This window comes from Aspergillus versicolor (genome assembly GCF_001890125.1).
Source record: "Aspergillus versicolor CBS 583.65 unplaced genomic scaffold ASPVEscaffold_11, whole genome shotgun sequence".
Taxonomy (NCBI): domain Eukaryota; kingdom Fungi; phylum Ascomycota; class Eurotiomycetes; order Eurotiales; family Aspergillaceae; genus Aspergillus; species Aspergillus versicolor.
This window is the reverse complement of record NW_024467534.1, coordinates 341,259-366,073: the sequence shown is the minus strand read 5'-3', so window position 1 is coordinate 366,073 and position 24,815 is coordinate 341,259. Positions and strand designations below refer to the sequence as shown.

At 52.1% G+C, this 24,815-nt stretch overlaps 8 protein-coding genes across 8 annotated transcripts; 4 read left to right on the top strand and 4 right to left on the bottom strand.

The window, feature by feature from the left end:
• Positions 1–212: 212 nt before the first annotated feature.
• Positions 213–1,443, top strand: ASPVEDRAFT_75672 (phenylacetaldoxime dehydratase family protein; the record flags this gene model as incomplete). Its single annotated transcript, XM_040816315.1, has 1 exon — positions 213–1,443. The coding sequence occupies exon 1, from the start codon at positions 352–354 to the stop codon at positions 1,441–1,443; it is 1,092 nt and encodes a 363-aa protein (XP_040672352.1). The 5' UTR covers positions 213–351.
• Positions 1,444–1,562: 119 nt separating this feature from the next.
• Positions 1,563–3,400, bottom strand: ASPVEDRAFT_32881 (putative MFS quinate transporter; the record flags this gene model as incomplete). Its single annotated transcript, XM_040810659.1, has 4 exons — positions 1,563–2,657; positions 2,710–2,838; positions 2,886–3,075; positions 3,123–3,400. The coding sequence occupies 4 exons, from the start codon at positions 3,398–3,400 to the stop codon at positions 1,563–1,565; spliced, it is 1,692 nt and encodes a 563-aa protein (XP_040672351.1).
• Positions 3,401–4,218: 818 nt separating this feature from the next.
• ASPVEDRAFT_140683 (putative MFS transporter) lies at positions 4,219–5,814 on the bottom strand (the record flags this gene model as incomplete). The annotated part of the gene is made up of 2 exons (XM_040807678.1): positions 4,219–5,510; positions 5,568–5,814. 2 exons carry the CDS (start codon positions 5,812–5,814, stop codon positions 4,219–4,221), a joined length of 1,539 nt encoding a protein of 512 aa, XP_040672350.1.
• Positions 5,815–9,360: 3,546 nt separating this feature from the next.
• ASPVEDRAFT_65239 (uncharacterized protein) lies at positions 9,361–11,412 on the bottom strand. Its single transcript, XM_040815790.1, has 4 exons — positions 10,992–11,412; positions 10,356–10,940; positions 10,178–10,303; positions 9,361–10,127 (listed from the first exon to the last, which is right to left on the bottom strand). The coding sequence occupies exons 1-4, from the start codon at positions 11,388–11,390 to the stop codon at positions 9,552–9,554; spliced, it is 1,686 nt and encodes a 561-aa protein (XP_040672349.1). The 5' UTR covers positions 11,391–11,412; the 3' UTR covers positions 9,361–9,551.
• Positions 11,413–12,452: 1,040 nt separating this feature from the next.
• Positions 12,453–13,903, top strand: ASPVEDRAFT_65238 (acyltransferase family protein; the record flags this gene model as incomplete). Its single annotated transcript, XM_040815789.1, has 1 exon — positions 12,453–13,903. Exon 1 carries the CDS (start codon positions 12,593–12,595, stop codon positions 13,901–13,903), a length of 1,311 nt encoding a protein of 436 aa, XP_040672348.1. The 5' UTR covers positions 12,453–12,592.
• Positions 13,904–14,924: 1,021 nt separating this feature from the next.
• On the top strand, positions 14,925–15,524 carry ASPVEDRAFT_87884 (uncharacterized protein; the record flags this gene model as incomplete). The annotated part of the gene is made up of 2 exons (XM_040818194.1): positions 14,925–15,198; positions 15,247–15,524. 2 exons carry the CDS (start codon positions 14,925–14,927, stop codon positions 15,522–15,524), a joined length of 552 nt encoding a protein of 183 aa, XP_040672347.1.
• Positions 15,525–16,977: 1,453 nt separating this feature from the next.
• On the top strand, positions 16,978–20,643 carry ASPVEDRAFT_45941 (hybrid sensor histidine kinase/response regulator). Its single transcript, XM_040813426.1, has 7 exons — positions 16,978–17,482; positions 17,543–18,046; positions 18,097–18,747; positions 18,796–19,770; positions 19,829–20,090; positions 20,144–20,258; positions 20,316–20,643. The coding sequence occupies exons 1-7, from the start codon at positions 17,463–17,465 to the stop codon at positions 20,525–20,527; spliced, it is 2,739 nt and encodes a 912-aa protein (XP_040672346.1). The 5' UTR covers positions 16,978–17,462; the 3' UTR covers positions 20,528–20,643.
• Positions 20,644–21,940: 1,297 nt separating this feature from the next.
• On the bottom strand, positions 21,941–22,798 carry ASPVEDRAFT_45939 (uncharacterized protein). Its single transcript, XM_040813425.1, has one exon. The coding sequence runs from the start codon at positions 22,673–22,675 to the stop codon at positions 22,223–22,225; it is 453 nt and encodes a 150-aa protein (XP_040672345.1). The 5' UTR covers positions 22,676–22,798; the 3' UTR covers positions 21,941–22,222.
• Between the last annotated feature and the right edge of the window lie 2,017 nt (positions 22,799–24,815).

Genomic DNA, 24,815 nt, shown 5'->3' with positions numbered 1-24,815 from the left:
CGGCGGTCACGAGATGCGACCTGTCTTAAAGCAGACTAGCGTGGTCGCACCTCGCCGAAACATAGCCTGAATAATAAGGCATCAGTGCTGTCCGCCGGCGAGACGCGATTATGAGAGAAGAGATAACAGTCCGGATGGAAATTGGAGACTCGAGGTGGCACAGACAAAGCCCGAGTGTGTCTGGCTGGGGCGACTGCACCAATAGCAGGCCTCGGACGATCTCCGTTCTCCCCATGTGGAGTCTCACGAGGCGGGGATAATGAATTGGTAATCCCAAGTGCTCAAAGGTGACTCTACCTTTCAATAACTGTTCTGGACGACATTTGAATCTGTACAAAAAATACTGGAATAATGGCCAAAAACCGAATCTACCCACTCGCCAAACCCCCCGGGCACAAACCGCCCATGGAGCGCTGGAAGCTGGACTTCCCCAGCAGTACTAGCCCTATTTACACAGCATACATAGGCATCCAGCGGCACAACTCCACCCCAGACACCCAGACCGCATTCCAAAAAGCCACAGACGCTATCCAAGACTGGCTCAGTAGCGCCAAAAGCCAGGAAACTGCAGTGGAGAAATTCACCTTCATCGAAGGCGACGACGCCCCCTCCTCCCTAACATGGGTATGCTACTGGTCCAACCCAACCCTCTGCGCAACGCACATGTCATCCCTGAATCTGGGAAATGTCTACGATAGCCTAGGCAAACCGACAGCTATCGGCCTGTGGATAGAAAAATTCACAACCCCAACTTCGCGCCTCGAAACAAACTACTCGGGGCTGGATTACCTCCCCGGTCTGGCGCGCCTGCCTGGGTCCCAGACCGTCGGCCACACACTAACAGCGTACTGGGGCGCCGCGCGAGACCGGATCCCCGACTCGGCGGGGGACTTGTTCGGCCGGGCTGCCGGTGAAGGGATTGATAGCGCGGATCCTTCGCCGACACCGGCAGGATTACGGCAGAGATTAGCAGGTATCAACCGATTCGACAATCTCGTGCATATCCGCTCGGGCCAGTTCTGGGGGAATTGCGACGATGTAGAGACCGAGGCGTATGAGGCGCAGCTGGAGCCGAGTCTGCGTGCGGGATTAAGGTGGGTTTGGGAGAATCGCGATGAATCTGGGGCGATGGGGTTGCGGTTTGTTCGTAATGTCCCACTGGCAAACCCGGATGGGGATGGGTCCCCCGCAAGAGAGACCTGTGCGGCGGGCTTCTTTCGGAATCTGGAGGACCTGGAGCGCTGGGCGAAGCGGCATCCGTCCCATTTGAAGATTTTCAACGGGGCGATTCGGCATGCGAAGACTTTTGGGGATGCCAGAAGGTTCAGGACGTGGCATGAGGTTTCTGTGCTTAAGAAGGGCGAGGCCGAGTTTGAGTATGTGAACTGTCTTCCTGAGACGGGGGTTATACGGTTTCTTCCTCTTGATGCCGAGGATTTATAGTTATAGCTTTATACGGTGATAATCATAGAATTCCACGTCAAGTATATACCTAGCCCTACTCTTGTCTTTGTATATCATCAGTCATCCCATCATGAATACCTCCATACATTTCAATCCCATTAGACATTCTCCTTACGCTCCTCCCTAGCCTTCTCATCAACATTCATACTAGCCACCTGCGCAGCAGCCATATCCCGATCCTCGCCCATCTTCTCCTGGACCATATCCCTAGTCTCGGCATCCCTGTTACCATACAAACCAATCTTGTACCACCTAAGCTGGAACAACGCATCCATACTCTCCAGACTCCGCCCGGCAGTCTCGGGGATACTAAACAGCACCCACAACCCACCAAGCACAGTAACAGCGCCGAAGCACCAGAACGTGCCCTTGGGGTCGATACCACCCTGCGCCGTGGGGAGAAGCATATTCGGCACAGCACGCGCATTGCCGTACTGGTTGGCGAAGTGCAGCGTCATAGCGGTGGAAGTTGCCAGGGCGCGGATGCGCAGAGGGAACAGTTCAGCCGTGAGCAGGTACTGCATGGAGTTCCAGCCAAGCGCCCAGCCTACACCGGAGATGTAGATCATGGCGATGGCGCCGCGGGAGGGACCGGCTTGGCTGGGGGAAAGCTCGAAGTCGTCGACGACGCCGAGCTGGGGGACGGCGGTTAGGAAGCCTGCGATGTAGACCATTGAGATGGCCTGGAGGGTGATTCCGATGAGGAGGGCGCGCTTGCGGCCGATGACGTCGACGAGGAAGAGGGCGCAGATGACGGCGGCGACGAGCTTGACGATTCCGAAGACGGCGGTGACGAGGAGGCCCTCTTCAGAGCCGGTGACGCCGAGGAGGGAGAAGAGCTGGGGTGCGTAGACAGTGATGGAGCCGGCGCCGGACCATTGCGAGAGGATCTGGACGCCGGTGGCGAGGTAGAGACGGTATAGGTTGGAGGGGACCATGACGGCCTCCTTGACGACGCCGAACCAGCCGAGGCCGTGGGTGGCTTCCATTTCGGCCTCGTGGGAGTTCTTGATCCCGGCCAGCTCTTGCACGACGTAGGGGTGGTCAGGGGGGAGGTTGCGGATGCGCGAGAGGTTGTGCAGAGCCTGCTCGTAGTTGTTTCTCTTGATGAGGTAGCGCGGTGACTCGATCTGGAGGAAGGAGAGGATGAAAATGATGCCGGCGAACATGATGTGCAGACTAGTAGGGACGAGCTGGGAAAGTTAGTTAGCTGTCTTTCTTTTACTAAATTCAGGGTTAACGTACCCAGCGGTCATGCGTGTTGTCTCCCATGTTGACCTCGCAGCCATAGTTGGCGAAGTAGGCCAGGACGATTCCAATGTACACGAAACCAGTGAAGATACATGTGCACAGCCCACGAATTTGCGCGGGAGCCTGCAACAGTTAGCTTGAATCACAAGTGGAAAGCGGACATGGCGTACGATTTCACTGAGATAGACCGGTGCCACCACGACAGTAGCACCAACACCCAGCCCAGCAACCAGTCGTCCAGCATAGACCGCAGCGAGGTTTCCGCCGTGGCCCATGAAGATGGCAATGCCCACAATCCACACGATACACAGACCACGACAAGTCCAGAGACGGCCGAAGATGTCACAGAAGAGGAACGCACTGGCAGGTTAGCAGTTGCAGTTAGGGTTGAGGCAGCGAACACTCACATGAGAGCACCACCAACACTGCCCAGCTGCACCATGGCAGTGACGTTTGCGCGGATGTTGGTCTGCTCGACCTCGCCGTACGACTCGAAATTGATAGTGCGCTGGAAATCGACTGAATCAAAGGCTCCAGTAATCAAACCCTCGTCGACACCACGGGCAGCGCCCATAAGGCCGAACGTGAGCACCGCAAACCACAGTCGCCAGTTCAGGACCTCCCTCGGCGCGCCGTCCAGCTTGAGCCGGAAGACGTTGAGAGGCTGCTTTGGACCGCCCGCCATTTTGAAAGCACACACACGGAGAACAGAAGAACGCAGAGAGAGAGGAGGGAGGAAAGAGGGAGCAAAGAAAAGAAGCAGCCTGACCCCCCTTACAGCTGGACAGCGGAGGGCTGCATTTATAGAAAGAATCAGCGGCAGCGTCACATCGTCGGTGAATGAGCCAGCTTCTCCAACGACGAATCAGTCAGTCCACCTTTCGGACGTTGTCCGCAAACTGGCGATTCCGGAGACCCCGAACAGTGAAGGCACAAAGCACGGCAGGGGCCAAAGAGCTGGCCTGTGCCTCAGCAAGCCATTAGCAAATGCCGCGAGAATGATTGGGCCCAGGGAACGAAATGCGGAGACCGCGAGGGCCGATCAGCGCGGGGGCTGGAGAGTGATGGAGGGTGAGGGAGAGTTTTATGGGGACTGGGAGTGTGGGTGCTCGGAGATGACCCGGAATGGCGAATCTGGCGAATCTTGGGCGAGCCAGAGAGCCATGTGGATAGAATCATGGAACATGAGCTGGTCTGTTCACTGGAGAAAATGTCCGAAATCCGGAGTGCAGCTGGTCCCATACCATCTGTAACTTCTCCAGGATGCCAACCCCAAGGCCCAGAAAGGCCCAGCAGGCTTAGAAGGGCCACGCCGGGCCTTGGCAAAGCTTTAAACTGTCTTGATTTAAAGTAATGCCAAGGGCTGGAACAGAATAAAATAAGGGCTGCAATAGCCGATGTTCTACCGGGGGAATGGGCAGTTGCCGTTACACTGATCAATATTAACAATTAACATAACATAACATCTGCATTATGACTGACTTATAATAACCACTACTTCCACTAAGGTCGCCACTTGAACGCCGGATTGCGCCAGTCCAGGTCCTGCACCTGCTTCTGCGACAGCCCCGACAGCGCCTGGTCCACGTCCGTGTGCGCGCGCCGCCGATTGTCCCACTTCATCCACGCCCACAGCGCCGCGCTGAGGATCAAGCACATGCTGCTCGTCGCCAGGTTCAGCCCATTGCCGATGTGGTAGTCCGGCTTGTCGAAGTCCAGGAACGACCACGTCGACACCAGCCCGCCCACGTTGCCCAGCATCACGTTCGTCCCGATCGCGGCCGACCGAGCAGTATCGGAGACCACGTTGTTGCTGACGTGTGCGTTGGTTAGCGCGCCGAATGCAAAGGCGCCGCTGGCAATTAAGAATGTCGCGCCGTATCGTACTTGTGCGTCGGTCGATGCGAGGAACATGATATACCCCGTCATCATGAGCGGCGGGCCTGCGACGAAGAACGCCAGCCGGTTATCCCACCGCCAGCTGAGGAAGGGGAATAGCACGGTGAAGAACGCGCCCACGACATACGGCGGGACAGTGTGCAGCTGCTGGCTGACGACGCTGGCGTCGGGGTATATAGTACGGACGATGGTCGGTGCGAAGAAGGCAAGGCCCTGCACGGTGATGTTGTTCAGGAGGAAGATAAACGACGTAGCCAGGGTCACTGGGCTGAAGATGCCCCGGAGGAGCTTTGTAGTATCGATGCGATCGAGCACTTCGGTCGTCGCGACTCGCTCTGACTTGAGGCGTGCGATGGCCAGGTCCTTCTCTTCCTGCGTGAGCCACTTTGCTGTCTCCGGTCGGTCGGTCAGCGTTAGAAAGGCGATTATTGCCAGCGCAATCGTCACGATCCCTTCGATAGCAAAAATCATGCGCCATGTGTGTAGACTGCCAAAGTGATCCAGGGTCAGAATGGCAGAGGCCAACAGCCCTCCAAAGGCCCCGGCGAGAGGCGCCATGACGATATACAGCGACAGCCTGAACGCAAGCTCACTGCGGCGGTACCAGCGACTCAGGTAATACGCAATGCCAGGAAGCATGCCTGCTTCGAATATCCCCAGCACGAATCGCACCCCGGCGGCCTGTGCGAGCGTGTCTACAAAGGCCGTCGCGACAGAGGAGACTCCGAAGAGCAGCGTCGACAGGGGCAAGAACCAGCCGGGCCCAAGCCATTTGCACGCAAGATTGCACGGAATCTCGAAGACAATATATGAGATGTAGAAAATTGACAGGACAACATTGTAGTCGTTGCCAGCGAGGCCCAGGTCGGTGTCGAAGCCTGCCAGTCTCGCGTTTCCTGTAGGAGCATATGGTCAGTCGGGACAGTATTCAAAAAGGACCATTAAAAAAATACCAATATTCGCGCGATCGATAAAACAGAATAAATAAAGCAGCGACACGGTAGGAAGCAGAAAAAAGTCCATCTTCCAGCGCAGCCGCGACTCGGCCTTCGGGTCGAACTCGAACAGCGCGCGGCCATACTGATCGGTGGCAGCCTGGCCTCGACCAGCCAGCTGCGTAGGATCGTCGACCTTCAAGTCTTCATGGTGCCCGCCCATGGCCTTCTCATCGGCCGTGCCCGGCTTCTCGTTGACTTGCATGTTGACGACAGAGGGGATGGATCGACTGAGATAGAATCCGGGGGATCAGAGCTCCACCGCGTCTTTATACCCCAGCGCGTCGGATCGCGCTGCACTCGGATTTACCGACTGGGATCTGAGCACGGCAGGATGCCTCGGAAGAGCTGCTCGGATCCTCCAGAAATGACAGTCTGGGGTATCCGACCTGGGCGCTGTGGGGTGAGTGGCAGCTGCTATCTGGGGTGTGAGACGTCGAGCACGGGAATTCTGCTGCCAGACCACGGCATTTACTCACTGCAAGACTGGACGAGCTAACGAGCCAGAGAGTGGAAGATGGTCTGTGGCTTTCTGGCTCGGGGACTTGTCCGCGGTTGGCTGGTCTGGGTTGATATCGGCTAACTGCATCTACTATCTACTCGTGCTTTCCGTCCTGCGTTGATCTTCACCTTCTAGACTGTATATTATGACAGTTTACTTCAGCTTACACAGCTACATGAGTCTCAACACTCAAATCCCCTTGCGACTGTCAAGGAAGTGTCGACTGTTGCACCGTTGGGGACAGCCCAAGCGACTTGGCGTGTGACAATTCGTTACTGCTTCAGGCACTTTCGCCGAGCAAAGGATGCTCTTGGCCAGCTGCCAAGGAGGATTAATGTCGGATTATCTGCTGCATGACTGGCTGCACGGGCCAAAGTCCAGCCACCAACTCTCGTCGTATTCTGGGACCAATGGAGTCACGCTGGAAGCGTCACCAGGAGCAGTCAGCATGAGAGGCGAACTGCGACGGATGAAGAGTGAACGAGTCAAGCTCTGAGTCTAAAGGTTCCAATCTCAAACTGTGTGGAGATATGGGTGACCTTTGAGCAGAGAAACTCGGAAGAAACAGCCAAGGCCCTAAGTCGACCCCCCGCAAGGAGAATCTCCGCAGTCTGGAGTGCACCGTGGGACTGCCAACCACGGTTGAGATTGAAAGCCATTATTGGGCAGCGAATAGTCTGAGAAGTGGGAATTGCCACCCAAACCCTCTCGACAGTTTGGAGTTTGTGGGGGTTGCTGCTGCCCTGCATCCCTGGTGACTCCCCACAAAGTTGTGACAGCTAAAGCTGATAATGGTGACTATAGAGATCGAATTGTAGCAGCATATTATAGATAGATTGTTAACTAGGCTTCGGATGACTCTACCATTACGCACGTAGCCGGCCCGATAAATATTTGTCCATTTCTGGTCACATCCAGTATACACCGTCCAGGCCAACACCAGGAAGGTAGACCGACGATAAAAAAGCTCCTGGTAAAGTACCGGCAAGATCAACTCCCGAAAGCCTCCTTAAACCTTTAACAATGCCGTGTTCCCTTCCCAGCTCAAACTAAGCACGCGCCCAGCGCCATGGCACTTGGCTCTCTGTAAGCACCTTGCATCATGACTCGAGAAAAAAGAAGGAGATCACGTTGAAGCTTCTATCCACATATCGGGAGCCTTCATCCGAAGTCGGATGTTTACATGTCTTACTCTTGATATTCGGAGGATAGAGAGGAGCGGAGCGCGATTTTGATGCTGATGCCCAGCTTTGCCAAGTAGCATTGGAGATGAAGTTGGGGAAAACAGGGGAAAGCAGGATCCCCAGGTTGCTGGGATTAGTCAAATTCCCGTAGTTTGACTGACCAGTGGATCTAGACTCCCTGTGTCTGACAGAATCGCACCTACTTCGCGTAGGTTCTGGCCTTCTTCCTTGTCTGGTGAAAGGACCTGGCCGATGCGCTCTGACCAGTAGCCGCGTATGGAGAGAGGCAAAGTCTCATCTTGACTTCTATACTCAGTCAAAAGGTCGGTTATGAGCTGCTCGTGCATGCGGTGCAATTTGGCCTCGGTATATAAGAGCTCTGCGATCTCATCGTCAGGCTAGCCCATTGCCCATGGCAGGTGCAAGTGTGGGTAATGTGAAGGGCGTGTGACGTGATAAAGCTAAGCACATCAGGGGCCATCAAATCATAAATACTCCCGGGACATGGGGGAGAAAGTACGCTTCTAATAGACTCTAGAGCTGCTGCGAGATGATCAAAAATACCGCTCTCATCATCGCCATAGATATTGGCGAGAAACCCGTCAAGGAACTGTGTTATGCCGCTGCAGCCATATGAAGAGTAAGAGCAATTACACGCACCTCGATAAGGGTCAAAGAGTAAGGATTTCATGAGCTCAAGGCACTGGACACTCAGCTACCGCAGTTCCATGCCAAGGTTGGCATTTTGGGTAACAGAGTACGCGGCAAGGCCGAGATCGTAGCATATTAAAAGGCAGCTGGGCAGTATTGCGGTCCTGATGCGGATATCCCCCGTTCGGATCTGCCCCGTTGCGGATGCCCCGTTGCGGATGAGCCATTGCGCCTTTTGTAATGAAGCAGACGGGCCATTCATATGGTCGTACTTGTCTTTTAGCCCCATAAGGCAGGTGAAACCATTATGATCTCTCCAATTTGTATCGCGGAAGCCAGCCTCCCACAGAAGATCCGCTAAGGTCAAGTTATGCGATATTTGGCGATAGACCAGCCAGGAGGTAGCATGCTCTAGGAGCGCAGTATCGATATAGGAACCCTAGCACTTGAATGCATAGCCACTGGCGCAGTAAGATGATCGTCAGTCGCCACCAATGGACTGCAGTGTTGATGTGATGACTTGGGCTGATCTGTCCAGAGTATTCGAGCAGGAATGATATCCTGACCACGTTTGGCCCCTCCCAGTAGATGTAACAAGCAGTGGTACCCAAAGTACTTTTATATAACATAGCACAGCATTGGGAATGGAATAACAAGTAGACTTGCATTCAGAGGATCTACCAGGCCTAAATAGTAGCACTGGCCACGAAACAACTATAATGTGGCATTTCTATGGTACTTCGACAACGCGACTCATCTTACAAGCTGGCACTTAGAGCAGGCTACATGATGGCACACTTGGCATACCGGATATTTGGTGAATATCTTTGGACCATCGCCGCAATTACACTAGGAGAAATAGTAGTCGAGAATCAATACTTGGTTGCGCTAGTTGGTAAGAGGTGCCGAGAAAGCTTACACAAATCCACACAGTCACTCTCTTCGGTGTGCCTGCGCTTGAAGATGAGCCATATCGGAGATACATTGTATTGCTGGGCGCGAAGCCTTTCTGGACATGAAAGTAAGAGTGCGTGAGATGCCTGATATATGGGCGGACAATATCTGGGCTAGATGATATGAAGACATAAGACACTGCTCCTGGTGTGCAGGCGGGGTTCTATCTGCAACGTGGGTGTTTTTGAATGGCTGCACCGCCAGCCTCGCGGCGAGGCACCAAGGCTGGGCCATGCGTATGCATTATCAGTGAGAAACCAAGACTGCTGGCAGCTTCAGTAAGGGGAGACTAGTAGCCTGGGGCTGATCGGTTGGTCTGACAATCGAAAGTGTATAAGCTATCAATCAAGCTATTTGCCTGCGGTGTTGTCCACGCCAGGGCCAGTTAAGGTGGGTTTATTCATGAAGGATTGGTTGCCACCATGTCGCGGCGTGAGAGCGGGTGAAGACTACTGAATAGAATTACTGTTGCAAGTAAAGCCAAAATGTGACCGATTATAGGATTCAGAAATGAGGAGGAACGATAGGTCGCGTCAAAGCCATGTTGAATATAAGTGTGATGAATACCTGACTGACAGCCCCATCTGGCAGAGCAAGGCAGCCTCTCAGTACGATAGGGTTCGCAGAGGCTTAAGGTTAGACAAATTGCTATCACTCAGAAAGAACCATCCAAAGGCTCGAAAGGCCCGCTGCCGACGCTGCCCCAGCAAATATGCATGCCCCCAAGGGGAACGGGCTCAACATCCAGGATGAAGCCAGGTATCGTGCTAAAGTGCCTCCGACAACTGCCATCCAGGTGATGAAAAATCCGACTTCCCAAAATCGAACGGCCCATCTGGAATGCCTGCTCACTTCCTTCTGAGAGCGCATGGTTGTTCCCCAGGAGTCATGGAAAACCGTCAAGAAGCTCCAAATCTCGATAGCCGGCAAAGGGATGTTATAGAACGCAGCGGCAGGAAGAAACCAGAGCCAGGTATTCAGCGAGGGTCGATAAGGGTTTCGAAGGAGGAGGTAGAAGAATATTATGGTCTGACGACGGACGAGGTCCTGCAATGGGATGCCGTCGAAGACCAGAATGCCTGTGAATAGGTAAATCAATATCGTTGTGGGCACAAGGAAGGCTGCTGTCTGCCTTCTCAGGGAGGCGAGGAAGAGGATGGGCGATTGCACGAGATAGACGGCCGGGCGATGGAGGCTTTCAATGTGCACTGCGCGTGCCCAGCGGACCTGTTAAACAGATTAGACGGACACTTTCGGATATTAATGCAAATGGTTACCTGTTGCAAAAGCCATCTTCGTAGTGTTGTTGGAGTTTCGGTGGCTGTTAGGACGTCGCTGGCAAAGACCACTCGCCAGCCTTTAAGGAGGAGACGAGTAGTCAAGTGCCTGTCTTCGTTCGTAACCTTTTAAAATTGTGTTAGAACGGCAGTGCAGGTGTAATCAAGGAGAGCGTACCATCCAATGGCCTAGAACAGTCTGCTTGTACCAACCCAACAGCTCATCACGGATGGCAGAGATGCGAAAGGCAGCAGAGGGACCGCTCTGGCAGTCGTTGGCTGCAGCCGAACCGGTGAATGATCGGGCCAAGTAAAGCTCGTTCAGATAAACTCCGCTTCCGAGTTTAGTGATTGTCGTTTCGTTCCTGTTGTGAATATAAAGCGCTGTACTTGCACCGCCGATAGTGCCATCACTGAATGTTTCCATCGTACGCGTTAGGGTATCGGGGAGCACCATCGAGTCTGAGTCGGAGGTCCAAACAAATTCTATACCTAACATGTCCGAGACCACGAGGGATATGATGAAAGAGGTAAACATTACGCCTTTCTTATGCATGTGCGGCTGGCTCACACAGAGGCGAGTGATTGCACCAGGACCGGACACATTCACTCCCTTCTCATCCAATGCCCCCCGTGCAATAGAACAGCATCTTGTTATTATGTCGGTTTGGGAGAGGCGACCTTCACTCTCTCTTTCCAACTGCAAGGCAATTTGGGCGAGTGGGACGTCGAGATGGATGAACGCGGCGTTGTCTTTGCACACCTGAGAGCATCCGTTGTCAGCATGAGAATAGAACTGGAGCCGAAGTCATACCTCTCTGAATACGTCTATCATTTCTTCATCCTCATCCGTGTCCCCGTCGATACTGACGAGAAGGAAGCGGCAATCCTGCGCTTGTAGGTAGCTCTCGAGCGCTTGCTTGAACAAGAACGGATCTTCTCGATACCCAACGACTGCAGCAATCATTCCCGGGCTGACGGTTTGCTTCTCTCCCTTCTCGACGATGTCAAGAGAAGCGCCAGCCTGAAGGCGCGCAGTCGAGATGTGTCGCCGTCGCTGGTTCGTCCATCGACACAGCTCTGCCAGGAATATTGTCACAAGGGTGTCAAAGGTCAAGAGCTTTCCAGAATACTTGAGAAGATAAGCATAAATGATGGCAACGAGAATGCAGCCTGCAAGATTGAAGACTTTGTTCCATATAGCGGTCAACATGGTGTTGTTTTCTTGTCGCTTCACGCCGGTCCTGGAAAGTAAAATAATGATATTACATATTGGACGCCTTCAGGCTTAGGGTTTATATCTATTACCTTGCATATTCAACCGCGGATGGCGCCCAATATCGGATTTGGCATTTTCGCAGACCTATACTCCGACCTCTCAGCCCCAATGACTAGTTAGCTGTTGGTTATTTACAGAGTACAATGATAGTAGAGGGAGCCAATAAATGACCTTTTGGCACGCAACTAGCAGGGTTTTCTGTGCTCAGCCGCAGCCACCTCGAATAAGCTGCAGGAACCCTAACATCCCGGTTGCCTTTTATGGTTCTAGATAAATACTCTGGGTTGATTTTGGACGACGGCTGGCTGCCGATCCCACCGGCTTGTCACACAATGCGAGTCTTCTATTGGGCCATAAGAGTGAGAAAGCTCGAGCTAATGCGGCCTTAGTTCCTGTCAGACTGACGGCTGACGGCCCTGACACAGCCCTGACTCGCTGGCGAGCTGAATATCTCTTATGCGTATTGTTTCCATCCCTGAAGGGCCGTTGATTACGTGGCCTGGGCGTATCTGGCGATATCGCGTGCTATTCAGCGACGCCATATTTAATGCCCGCAGGATGACTTTCAGCTGAGGCCGTCGGTCTTGACGCTAGTTTATGCCCACTGCAGACCCCAAGAGTAAATGCATGTGCGATATCGGCACGACTAATGCACGGGCTTGCCAGCTATTTGCCAGGAATTCCTCAGGATCAGGACATGCTCAGCCGCTGCTGACCCTTTCGTTTATCATTCAGTATGCAGAACGTTTACGCGTTGCCCAATCTATACTCCGGATTGGATGCAGCTGTCTGACAGGAGCCTGTACACAGCCGGGCCAAGACATGTATCTTGTAAGGATGGCCAGCATTAGCCCGCCAGGGCCTTCAAGATGACGAGGTTTTGGTTATCTCGCCTTCGGACCGAGGAAAGGAGTTATCAAGACCCCTGGCCTCTGAAATGCTATTTATACTTGGGTTGTCAGACTTCGCTTCCATAGGTATCTTCAGACACCACTGCAAATCCCAAAACCATGTCTATATCCCAGGAGAACAGCTATGTCCCTATAGTTATTATGATCCTCTGCACCCTTTCGATCTTATACTTTCTCAATACCGGATCAGCTGTCTAATTGGCCTGATCTCCTACCCCATTCAAGATGATAGCAGCAAGCATGGACACCCGGCAGCGCTGGCTAGACGGACTTCGCGGTATCGCAGCAGCGATAGTGACCTGGTTCCATTTCACTGTTGGCGAAATGCATATCCCCTACCGCGGCTTCACCGATACGCCTGCTGAAGAAAACCGGCACTTGATTCAACTCCCCCCATTCCGCACGCTTTTCGCAGGGACGGCTATGGTCCCCCTGTTTTTCGTTATCTCAGGATACTCGGTGCCTCTAGCGATCATCCGGCTGCGCGGCCAAAATCACAACGCCGACTGCTACCGCAAGCTCACATCTTCTGCCCTCCGTCGGGGATTTCGCCTGTATTTTCCTGTTCTCTTTATCTGTGTCATATCCCAGCTACTTTTCTTTGCTGGCGCCTACTCCTCTTGGCGCTTTCCCGAGACCGAAGGCTGTCCTGGTGCTGAACCGTGGTCCTCAATCTGGCCGCATCTGAAATGCCTTTCGTTGAGTCTTGTAAGTGCCCTTGGACTTGTTCCTATCGGCGGCACCCAGGGGCTGAACTCACAACTCTGGACGATGCTTGTCGAACTTCATGGGTCTTTTTTATTGTACCTCACCATCCTTGCCTTACTATCTGCTACCCCCCGAGCTCGCCTCGCAACAATAGGAGTACTGAACTTTGTATTGTTCTGGTTTGGGTTCCACGAGTTCTTATGTTTCTTCTCTGGGTTGTTATTCGCAGAGCTCGACTTGGTCAACTACATGTCAATAAACCTCCTGCCTCCAGTTACGCACAAGTCCAGCTCTAGGCGGTCCAAGCTGTTCCTTATTGCAGTACTCGCTATTCTCGCCGTCGGGATCTACCTCATCTCCATGCCCCTCAGGGTAGATCATTACGACGAGTACTGGTATTCATCCGAAATCAGCATTCTCCCCTTCTGGAACTACCCCGTCAAACGGATCAACAGCTGGTACTCGGTCGGCGCAGTGCTCACCGTCTTCGCAATAAGACATCTCCCTTTAATCAGGAAAGTGCTCGAATCGCCTATCCCCCAGTTCGCTGGTGAGATCTCGTTTTCGTTGTATCTGATTCACCAGACGTTTATCCGCATCTTGCGCAATCTTATTCTGGAGACCGTTTGTCGGACACTGTGGGGGAAGGGCTTTGCGGCGACCAGGGATGATGAAGCTGGTAGCCATGTCTATTATTTGTCCTGGATGGTCGCGGTGGGCGTGGTCGGTCCGTTGCTTGTTGTTACGGCGGTCCTGATGACGAGGACCGTTGACCGGCGGTCTATTGCATTGGCCTATAAGTTAGAAGAGAAGATGTGTCGTCAGTGATGAATTTTGTGATATACGATCTTAAATTGGGGGCATAGCGAGAAATAAATATTTTGATACTACTTAACAGTTTAGCCCAAGGCTAGCCCTCTCGTCCGTGCGTTGATCATGAAACGGTTGCGCTGTAGGCTTTCTATGCCTCGGGATGTTACCGTGCATGTTTGGCTAGGAATAACTCCTCTGGAGGGTTAAGGTCCTTGAAAACAGCGTCCTATTCAATGTCAGAGCCACGCAATGCACTTGAGCATCTGCAGCACGGAATGGAACATGGCGAATTCGGTGTGTCCGAATACTGGAGTCGGTAGCCACCGGTAATATCAATCTGGTCGATCTTGGATTACCAGTGAAGATCAAGAGTGAAGATCAAGAGTGAAGATCAAGAGTGAAGATCAAGAGTGAAGAGTAACACAAAACAAGCTTTCCACATTCAATGGTAACATAAGCATTGATTTATCCCTCAATGGGATATTGTATCCTGTTGTGTTTTGCTCTCACTTTCACCCGCCCGCTTCCTCTTATCCTCTTCCACCTTCCTACACCTTTCCTTCATCTCGAACCTCTTGATACGTTGCCATCTTAGAAGTCCCATAGCTCGATCCCTGTCTACATTCAGATCCCAAATCTATAGCCCCCCTACCAAAACAGCATCACTTGTCACATCATTGCCATTGCTTGCTCTGATCGCTTGACTGTAATAGTTGAGCTTCCGGTGGGCCTCCGGAACACCACCACAAGGAGCCTCTGGCATTGACATGCTACAGCTCTTGAAAGCCTGTCACTACAAGGTATCTCGCTAAGTTCCTATCGTGTGAGGATCTACTTTGATCGTATGCCGGTATCCTTACCAAAGAACAGCAAGCTAATGTTGGTATCGAAATAGGCAAGGGCAGATTCAACGACAAAACACATCAACACAACACCTCTATCCGCGTCCGGTGAGCCCATATAAGCCCCAACCATCGCCAGACGGTACATAGTTATTTGACATGGATCTAACCAAACCAAACGCAGATCAACGACCATGGGCGACAACCAACCCATGTCCACGGGCACGACAGCCCAAACAACAGCCATGCAACTAGCATGCACCAAACTAGGTTCCAACTCAGCATTTGCTCAGACACCACTCCCCGCAGAGTCCACCATTGGTGGTATTCCAGTAAAGACATTTGGGGATCTTCTGGGCCAGCTCAAGGCCCAGAGCCAACTACTCCCAGAAGCAGAGTTCCGCGACCTTTTTGCGTCAGCACAATCCATTGCTGGAGTAGCATACAGCAGTCTGCAGGAGGTATCCGGTACTGCGTTAGCTGAGCTGTAGGATATAGGCACTACCTATATTACAGGATTCAAGAACTTCACGCAGACTCTGGAGTATGAGCATCGGTTTCCGGAATTTAAGGAAGCCCGGAGCTTTGTTCATCGAAACCAGTTATTAGGCGAGAATGCTAGGAAACAGGTTCCTAAGCAATATCTGCGTTATGGAAGAGCTCTAGAAACCTACGTTGATAAGGCTTCTTATTTGAAGAGACAAGTGTCGGGAAAGAGACATGGTGCTCTTGGACCGACACTGGACAGTACAAGGGACAAGACAGCAAATGTTTCCTTCCATCTTGGACCCTGATTCCAGTACCAGGCTGGTCACTACTAGAAACTTGCGGTGCCTGCTGCAATTGTCTATAGGACGCAGGCATCTTCAACTCATAACGACAGATGATAGTCAAGGTTCGCTGAGATCTCTGAAGACATTAACGAATCAATTTCCTAACGAACTTGATGGAATAGGTGCGATCAACCGCGCTACCACACACATATTCCCGGCCCGTGCCAGTGTCCTGGTTGCGAAACCAGAGTGACCTACCAAACTCCCGTTCAATATCAACTCAAAAAGTCTTCTATAGGCTTGTGGGTGTGTAGTGTATGTTTTCAACATGACTTGGACCATCCTGGAGAAGTCCATCAAGATCACCACATGATCTGCGCTTGTCCAGACTGTGTCACCCCAATCGCTGGACCCGATGCAGAGCCAAACGTCAAGCGTCGACACTATGGAGAGCTCTGGTATTGTGAACGGTGTTCCCGCCCAGATCACAACCACCAACTCGGATATTGCCAGTGCCCAGGTTGCCCCACATTCTGCTGTCTCAGGACACCAGCAGAGTTCCGACTCCAGATGGCACCCTCTGGAAAGTGGCTTTGTCCGAGATGTCTGGCCTTCGTGGTGGCTCACCCCGACGATCCCCATGAAGACCATTCGCAAATATGCGTTACTAGGGGTTGTAACGCCAAGCCGAGGTACCATACCGCCAAGGGAATGATCTGTGACTCCTGCAGATACAGACAGAGGCGCGCGGCTGCTTTCGAGGCGCAAGCCCAAACTACTGGCATCAAAGATTTCTTCTCACCCACAGGTTAGAACCCGGTATGCGGGTTGCTTTTCTCATGCTGTTATGTCTATCTATGTTTGATCCTATCAATGTTATTCCTCTCTGTACGAGTATTAAGTCGATGTCTTTGCATGCTCTTATAGGAGCATGGTCTTGTTATTTGCTATCGCGCAGTACTTTCAGCGACGAGGACAACTGCCTTACCCAGTTGAAAAGGCAAATGATAGCCCATGTCACATCTTAGCATTAAAATATATTACTTATAGCTATCCTGGGTAAGAATAAAATTAAAAATCAATTGAGTCGCTCCAGTGGTCAAAGAACGTTCATGCCCTGGGCCATGGACAGCCTTGCCCTCAATCACAATTCTCACGCCCTGTCATGATGCAGGTATTGTTTGGAATTTATACATTGCTGTTCAATTACCTTTCACTGGAATTCTTGATTTGTTTTAGCCCAAACCCGGGTCTGTCTTGTCTGCGGGGTGCTGTGTACTTTGTACGTACTTGGTTGGCCATGCCGAGAGTAATTGCACTTATCTGCGTGTTGGAGACGCTGAATATTCACCCCGATTGGCCCTGGAAAATGCAGCCGCAGGCCATTAAGAGGTGAGTCAGCAAGTGGTGATATCGTGGTGATGGTGAGATCGCGACGCCGGGAATGGAAGGTTGCATCCCCACTCTTCAATCCATCCACCTTTTTTCTTCCCTATTTTTTATGGCTGTCTATTTTTATGGCTGTCTGTCTGTACCCGTGCTCACTTATAGTAAAGCCTTTCCCTTCGATGGTTTTGCAGCAAGGTTCTCAAAATGACTGACAGAACGCCACCGCAGGCTGGCAATTGCTCGGAGCCGACCGCAGCCCCCCTTCGGCCGGTACCAGGCTGCGATCTGGATCTGCTGCGGCGAATCATGGAGAGCGGAAGTTGCCTGCCATTGGTGAACCAGACTTTGGTCTGCGCGAGCTTAACCTGGGTATGGGCTGGGCCCTGCTAGGAACTCGCCTTACAACCGCAGAGCACGACTCAGCGCTCAGCCCGATCCATGGATCACCTCTTGCAAATGGGTGCGCCACTACTATTTCGAATGCGCTTGTAACCTCCGCTCGTGCGACTTCTGATTGTCGCTGTCGAGGATTCCTGCTGCGCTGCACGATCAACCCCATGCGAACAGGAAATGGCCTACGATCCTCGCGCGTAAGTTCTACAGTGATGCGATCACAGCGGCAGCATTGCTAATATGGTCTTCGACAACAGTGAGAGCCTCCGCCCAGCAGCGGGGGCTGCCGACCTCGCCGACGGTGCTGGCACAGTACGCGATAGCGCCTACGCCCAACGCCAGCTCGATGCCTTGATGATCTTTGTCAAGGAGCACAACTCATTCCGAGAGCTGAATGGGGTCACAGGTGTCTTGGGCAGCAGTGTGAGCCGTCTCCGTGCACCGTCTGTCCCGAATATCGGGCATCTGTCTATCGCGGACTCAGGCTCAAGGGCGCGGAGTCCAAAACGTTCGCCATGGGATGGCCCAGCGCATCTCTCACCTTCGGTATCTCCGCGCCAGGGCGCATTTTCACACGCGGATGTCTATAGACACGCTCGAACCCAGTCTAGCGGTACTGGTGATCTGTCTGTGTCCTCTATCCCTCGCGAGTCTTCATTGCTGTACTCAAGGGCCAGCTCGCTGCTCCTGGAGGGCATGGGAACGGACGGCGTGCTCTTCCTCAATGCCCCAAAGAGCAACTCTAGAAGTAGCTCTAGGAGGTCAGTCTAGCTTGGTCTTGCTTTAGCACCCGTCTCTAATCCGGCTTCAGATCCTCATGTGTCACTCCCTGGGAACTCAATGGAAGGTCGGAATTTCCCGGTGTCCGCCGCGGGTCTATAAGTCTTTCGTCCGATGGCGAGTGGCATGAAAGGCCCTGCGAGGTACTTGGGTCTGCTACCTGTGAAAGACTTCAGAACAGTTTCGATATGGAAACCTGTTCATTAAGCAAAGGGCTCCTACATGACCTTTGCATGTCTTTTCCACAGGGAAAATTCTTCAACCCCCTCTGCAGCCCGGCAGACAGCGTCATCAACCCGCTCATGGTGGAAGGCTTAGCACAGAGCATTCCAGATGCACGTTCCATCCTATTCCTGCCCCTCTGGCACTGGGACAAGTCTCGTTGGATAGCTGCTGCCGTCACTTGGAAAAGCCATGGCGATTTCACAGAAGATGACCAGTACTATTTGCAAGCCTTCGGTGATGCAATGGTCTCGCAGCTAGCGGAGATCGACCGTGCTATAACAGAAAGGACAAAGTATGACCTGCTCTCCTCGGTGAGCCATGAGCTTCGGTCGCCTTTGCATGGCATGCTCGCCAATTCCGAGCTGTTGCAGTCGAGCTCTCTAGACCCGTCTCAGCAAGAGATGCTGAATATGATCAAAACGTGTGGAAATACTCTATTGGATACAATGAACCATCTGTACGTCCTCCTCCCACTTGGTGTAAGACATATCTAACCGCCTCGCAGACTTGATTTTGCCAAAATCAACAACCTCACCAACTCAAATAAACTCCCCTCTAGTGGCGTCCAAATGGACGAGATGGCGTCGACTTTCGATCTTGATGTCCTAGTAGAGGACGTGGCGGACTCGCTGTACACTGGTCATCGGGCGTCTTGTACGGGGGCTGAGACCTATGGGTCGCATGCTTGTCGCGATCTGACTGTTATTGCGCGTATCGAGCAGCGTGATTCTTGGAAGGTCCAATCTCTCTCTGGGGCGTGGAGGCGAATAATTATGAATGTACTAGGGAATGCATTCAAGTTCACACAGTCGGGACTTATAGAAGTTTCTCTGACCCATTCACAACGGCGTCGCAACGGATTGAAATCCAGCTTTGCCGTCATACGGGTCATCGACACAGGCTCTGGGATCTCTCCAGACTATCTTGACAACGGAATCTTTACTCCATTCTCCCAGGAAAACATCTTAACTGAAGGTGTTGGCCTTGGGCTCAGCATTGCACACCAAGTGATTACGCATCTGGGCGGCCAGCTCGACGTTAAGAGTGAACCTGGCGTCGGGACGAGAGTTGAGATTCGGGTTCCAATTCAGTTTATGGAGACAACTCCCACTCTTACACCGAATAATGGCTATAGGGGAACGTGGAAGAAGAAGCGAGTCTGCCTGGTGGGAATGAACCCAGACATCTGCAGCGGGGATGCAAAGAACGAAGCAGAACGCAGGCGGAAATTTGCGATTCAGGACGCCATGGGCAGCGCACTTCTACGCCATCGCAGTTGCCGGCTTTCATTTGCCGATGCTTTGGACCATGCAAACGGGGACATTGCCGTCATCGAGGAAGCTCTGCTTGAAAGGCTTGCTGCAGCTGGCGCAGTGGAGACTACATGCCAGTCCCTTATTGTGCTTGGAAAGTATGGCAGCTCAATACCGATAGATCAGGCATTTGAAGGTGCAGTTAACGTGGTCTATATTTCACAGCCGTACGTATTACCTTACCAACATACTCGTGCCACTTTCCGTTGGGCTAATGATATCCAGACTCATACCGCGAAGGATATTCCAAGCACTGGAAAGGGTTGGAGTCTTAATCCCCAACAGCACTCTAGATGGGACCTTCCTCGACTCCCCATCCGACTCCAGCCGGGAAAGCTCCCTGGCTGAGGCTTTCAGTTTGGCCAAAGCCCTAGAGTCTCCGCCGGCGGTTAGGGAGAATATATCAGAATATCCCTTCCGCCCAGCCGAGCCAAGGGAGAAGGGTCTACACGTTTTGATTGTCGATGACAACGATATAAATCTCAAGGTATCAACCTCTATCATGGATTTAGTTTTACAATAGCATACTAACAATCCCAGGTCCTGTCTACGTTCATGCGCAAAATAGGATGTCCATACGAGACCGCGTCTAACGGGCAGATCGCGGTTGAGAAATATAAAGCAGCCCGCCCACAGTTTGATTACGTTCTAATGGGTGAATACCCCTATATCAGTGCTTCTCTTGCATAGTCAGTCCCACTAATCTCTTCAGATATATCCATGCCGGTCATGGACGGGATCGTCGCGTCGAGTATCATCCGTGACTACGAAGAAGATGCCTGTCTCCCTCGGTCAACAATCATGGCTGTAACGGGGGTCGGCTCGAGCGAGGTACAGGAAGAAGCCGTTGCAGCTGGGATAGATGAGTATCTTGTGAAGCCTCTGGCGCTTCACGATTTGAAACGAATCATGGGCATATCTTGACGACGGCGCTGGGTGCCGTTGTATAGATTATAGGGTATTTAATGTTAGGAGTCATTACTAGACATAGTATAAGATATTAATTGCCAATTATCTACCCCATGCAAGATTATTATGACGCACTTTTTGCGTATTTGACGTATATTTCGCCTCGGACATCCATCGTCCATGGTCCACAACTGGAATGAGGGCAAACAACATATCCATCTAAAGCTTCTTGATATATTTTTTTACCATGCAGACTGCTGTATCCTACATGAATGTTGCCGTATTGTGCCGTACTAATAGCCTCTTTATCACAGCTTTGCCCAAAATACTGGCATAATGCTCCTTTTGCAGGATATATGCAGTTTAATGTTACCAACGCTTCTCAACTCAAAGCCCGGTCAATATATCCTCTCTTCCACTCCCATCCTTACCTATACGTTCTGAATGAAGCATTCACGACTAGCTGATCTCCCCGGCCCGAACCAGCGCCAGATCCACCGCTCGGGCCGAGCAAAGGCAGGACACAGCCAATGGCGTTATACAAGGGCAGGACGAACTCGAACAATTGGTGACCATCAAGCTGGACGATGCTTATCTTGTCTCCTCGCGAATGGGGTATTTTCCGTTGAGTATGAGGATTTAGAGCCTGCATCGCATCGACGCGCCGAGATCGAGGGAGCCGGCGCGCATGAACATGTCTCGGGTCGGATTCGGGACGGTATGCAAGGTTATGAAATGGACATGGGTACCCGGCAGATGCTGTGAGGGACTGTGGTAGTATGTTAATTGATACCTGTATTGCTTGTTAGTTGGTAGATTATTTTCCTGAATGCGTAGCAGCAGAGAAAGATTTAGTGGCCAGTATTTCAGTTAATGTTCGTCAGTTGCCGTCTGATTCTTGGATTATAGGCGATAGTATCGAGTATCCCAATAATGACAATTCGAATGTGCTTTGATGAGCGATAAGTGAAGAGTGTTCCAGGGAAGAGGGAACAACCACGGCATCCCCGGTCCATCACGAAAGAAGTAACCGAGAAGCCTTCTCGGGTGAGAAGAAATCACGCCAGGATGCGGAGACGATCCGTGCTCATTTCCGATTTCTGCAGGTCCTCCCACAATAATAATAACAGCAATAATAATATCGGCGTCAGCAGTCGACCCCTCCATCCTTCCAGTGCCACAATCAGGCACGCACTCGCTTGCACGCACGCCCACAGCCTCGTCTTTCCACGACGGAATGGCCAAGGACATGCTAAATCCTGGCCAAACCGTTCTTGTATTAGAACCTGAACGGTGGCGAATACGGGCCAATTACATTGGGGCTAAAGCGAAGAATAGATTGAGGCACACCTGACTCAAGATTAATATATGCAAGCACGCAAACGTCATCAGGGCGGTCTCTGACTGAGACGTGGATTACATGCAGGTCTAGACCGACTATCCATGGTTTTCGTCTGGACGTTTCTCCAGGTGGATGGTCGCCGTGGGGGTGTACGAGGGCACCTACTGAGTCATGACGTATTAAAGGAGGGTGTCTTATCTGTCGCAAACATTTCATTTCGTCTGAAACAGTCCATTATCGTCAACTGCCCCTCCAGGATTATCATCAGGTATCAGGGTCGAACTCCGCTATCATACATGCAGATGATGACCACAAAAACTTCCCTAAGCGTTCTCTTCACCGAGGAATTGGCCTGGGCTATCCCAAGCCTACAGCACCACCGCTAGTCCTAGCAGGCCAAGGGCTCCGGCAAGACTAACAGCGACCTCGCCGGTGGCATGTGCAGCAAAGCCGGATGATGTTTCAGAGGCAGCACTGCTGCCATCTTCGTCACTGTCGGAGTCGCTACCATCCGCAGACGATGACGAAGTAGGCGCCGGAGTACGAGTGGCGTTGAGATCCACATTCCCTGCTGCGACTTGCGACTTCATGGCGAGGACGTAGCTCTTGACTCCCGTAGGTAGCTCTTCATACCAACTCGGCGTGTTTCCGGCCTTGAACTCGGACGCGATTGAGCTGCGGCCCGTAGGGAGCATTAGCTGGGCGAGGACTGTTGGAGGAACGGCCGTGAAGATCTCCTTCATGAGGGACGACGGTGGTTGTAGCAGGTTTCCTCCGGGGGCTGTGAAGTTTGCTGTGTATGGAGTGGCGCTTGGGAACATTGATAGGAGGGTTTCTCTGTATACTGAGGTTAGGCTATACTGCGTGCAAGACGACAAGGCTAGTTCTCTTACGCAGCATTTTGCACTTCTGTCCCATTGACAGTGGCTGTAACCTCATTTCCTCGAACGCCGATGGCGCTCATAAGGCCCAGGGCAATGTAGCGAAGGAAATGCATTCTGGAATTTTGTCGTTGTATGGAACTTGACGTTGAGAAGTAGCGAAAGGCCGTCAGAGGAGTCAGTCCAAGGGCAGCCTCGTTCTCTACATAAAATGAGCTACATTACGCCCTTATATCAAAATGCGGGGATGCATCGATCGGACGGCGATGGATCAGGGTGCCGCCGAAAACACGGGCGAGTCGACTCAGGGCTTTTGACACCGTTAATCTGGGATGGCGTACCAGTATACAGCTTCTGAACGCCGAAGCCGTCGTCAAACCTCGGACATTTCTTCGACATGGCTGAAGACGATGGTTGGAATTGGGCCGTATAGGGTTGAAGTATATCTGACTCGGCCCGTATGAATCAGGGTTTGCGGAGGAGACCCCGAGCGGCCAACGGCGATGCCTCGATGCATGTCACTTTAATTTTAGATGGTCTCCCAGATTCACCAGATACCAATCGGACGACACGGTTAGGACCGCTTGTGTCGACCGAGGGTGGCGGCTTATTCTCCGCCGCGATGGGGTCTGCAGTGAGACATCGCGAGTTGTCAATCCAAGCCATGCCATGTTTGCAACGGCGAACAACACAAGATACAATATTGCGTCGAATGCTAGAGACTTTCGGTTGCGCGGACCATTTGTATAGTAGCATGGGTTCCAGTTTCAGAGCTCTGCTGCCCCCATCCTGCACGTCAACTACCGATATATATATCACACCAAGAGTTGATATACTAGACACCGGATCCAGCCCTGCTGAGTATATAAACCCTGTCTTAGGGCTTAATACGACCACGAGTCAGAGGTCATGAGTCGAGCCAGGATTGTAAATACCTGAACTCCATTTCATGATCCTCCAAATTAACTACGGTGGCCAATTCATCTAATACACCCTGGTCTGGCCCTGTACCCCGCAAGGTCATCTCCGCAGCCGCAGGGACTGCCTTGACGATAGTCGATCGGGATATCTGATTTCGAGAATGTGACAGCCGTTAAACGAAGCGGAGGGGGAGACGACGGCACATATAAGAGGCTTAGACGTCTCTATGGTGCATTACTCCCCAGACCAGGTTCTCTCTATATTGCAAAGTCAGCACAGCAGTACTGCCATAAACTTCTACCACAGCACCCTCAAGTTCCATTGCAATCATGAAGTTCTTCCAGTACATCACTGCGGCTCTGCTGCCCGTGACTGTGTTTGCCATCCCTGCTGCAGAGCCTGAGCCCAAGGCTGTTGCTGCCCCTGCCACTATCACAACTGAGGACTTCCACGTTCTCATCAAGCGTCAGGACGATCTCGGCAGCGTTATCGGCGACCTGACAGACTCACTGGGTTCTATCAAGGAGCTCCTCTCCTCAGACTCCTTAAAGAATATCAACATAGTCGTCACCCAATTAGCTGCTGTATGTTCATCACTCTTCTGAGTCCCCTGCCCACTTGATCTGACTGAATCTGCAGCTGCTTGGGGATCCCACCACCAAACAAATCAAGAGCTTGGTGTCGACTGCCTCAGACCTCCTCAACAGTGACGCCGCCTCGAACCTGATTGACCAGTTGCCGTCTCTGCTCTCTAGCGTCAGCGGCTTGCTCAACAAGGAGACGCTGAACAAGATCACGACTCTGCTTGATAACGCAGCCCTCTTGCTTACTAAGGAATTCGCTACCAACACCCGGGATCTCATCAACGACATAGCCCCTCTCGTGTCTGCTATTTCCCAGGTCATTTCAGCGCTTCTGGGATCTCTTCTGGGGTAGATGGTGGACGGTATGTCGAACCATGGCCGGATAGGGCAATGCTCACACGTGACCAACTTTCAACTCTCCCGTGACCCAAGTCGGTTAGCGTGTTTGAGGAGGGAACATGGTCGAAGGAACATGGTCGAACAGCGAATTTTGTGTCGATGTTAAACGGGGTATTGTTTCGAGTGGCAATATTTCTGTGGATAGGCAGGCTGTTGCCACGCACGATAATTAATGA

What these genes read in the sequence shown, in the direction of transcription:
- ASPVEDRAFT_45939 (XM_040813425.1), bottom strand. Translation starts at nt 22,675, where the DNA reads ATGTTCCCAAGCGCCACTCCATACACAGCAAACTTCACAGCCCCCGGA.
- ASPVEDRAFT_65239 (XM_040815790.1), bottom strand. Translation starts at nt 11,390, where the DNA reads ATGTTGACCGCTATATGGAACAAAGTCTTCAATCTTGCAGGCTGCATT. An exon ending in CTGTTCTAGGCCATTGGATG is followed by an intron (nt 10,304 to 10,355) that starts GTACGCTCTCCT and finishes CAATTTTAAAAG; the next exon opens with GTTACGAACGAAGACAGGCA. An exon ending in GAAGATGGCTTTTGCAACAG is followed by an intron (nt 10,128 to 10,177) that starts GTAACCATTTGC and finishes TCTGTTTAACAG; the next exon opens with GTCCGCTGGGCACGCGCAGT.
- ASPVEDRAFT_45941 (XM_040813426.1), top strand. Translation starts at nt 17,463, where the DNA reads ATGGCCTACGATCCTCGCGC. An exon ending in TCTAGAAGTAGCTCTAGGAG is followed by an intron (nt 18,047 to 18,096) that starts GTCAGTCTAGCT and finishes ATCCGGCTTCAG; the next exon opens with ATCCTCATGTGTCACTCCCT. An exon ending in ACAACGATATAAATCTCAAG is followed by an intron (nt 20,091 to 20,143) that starts GTATCAACCTCT and finishes TAACAATCCCAG; the next exon opens with GTCCTGTCTACGTTCATGCG.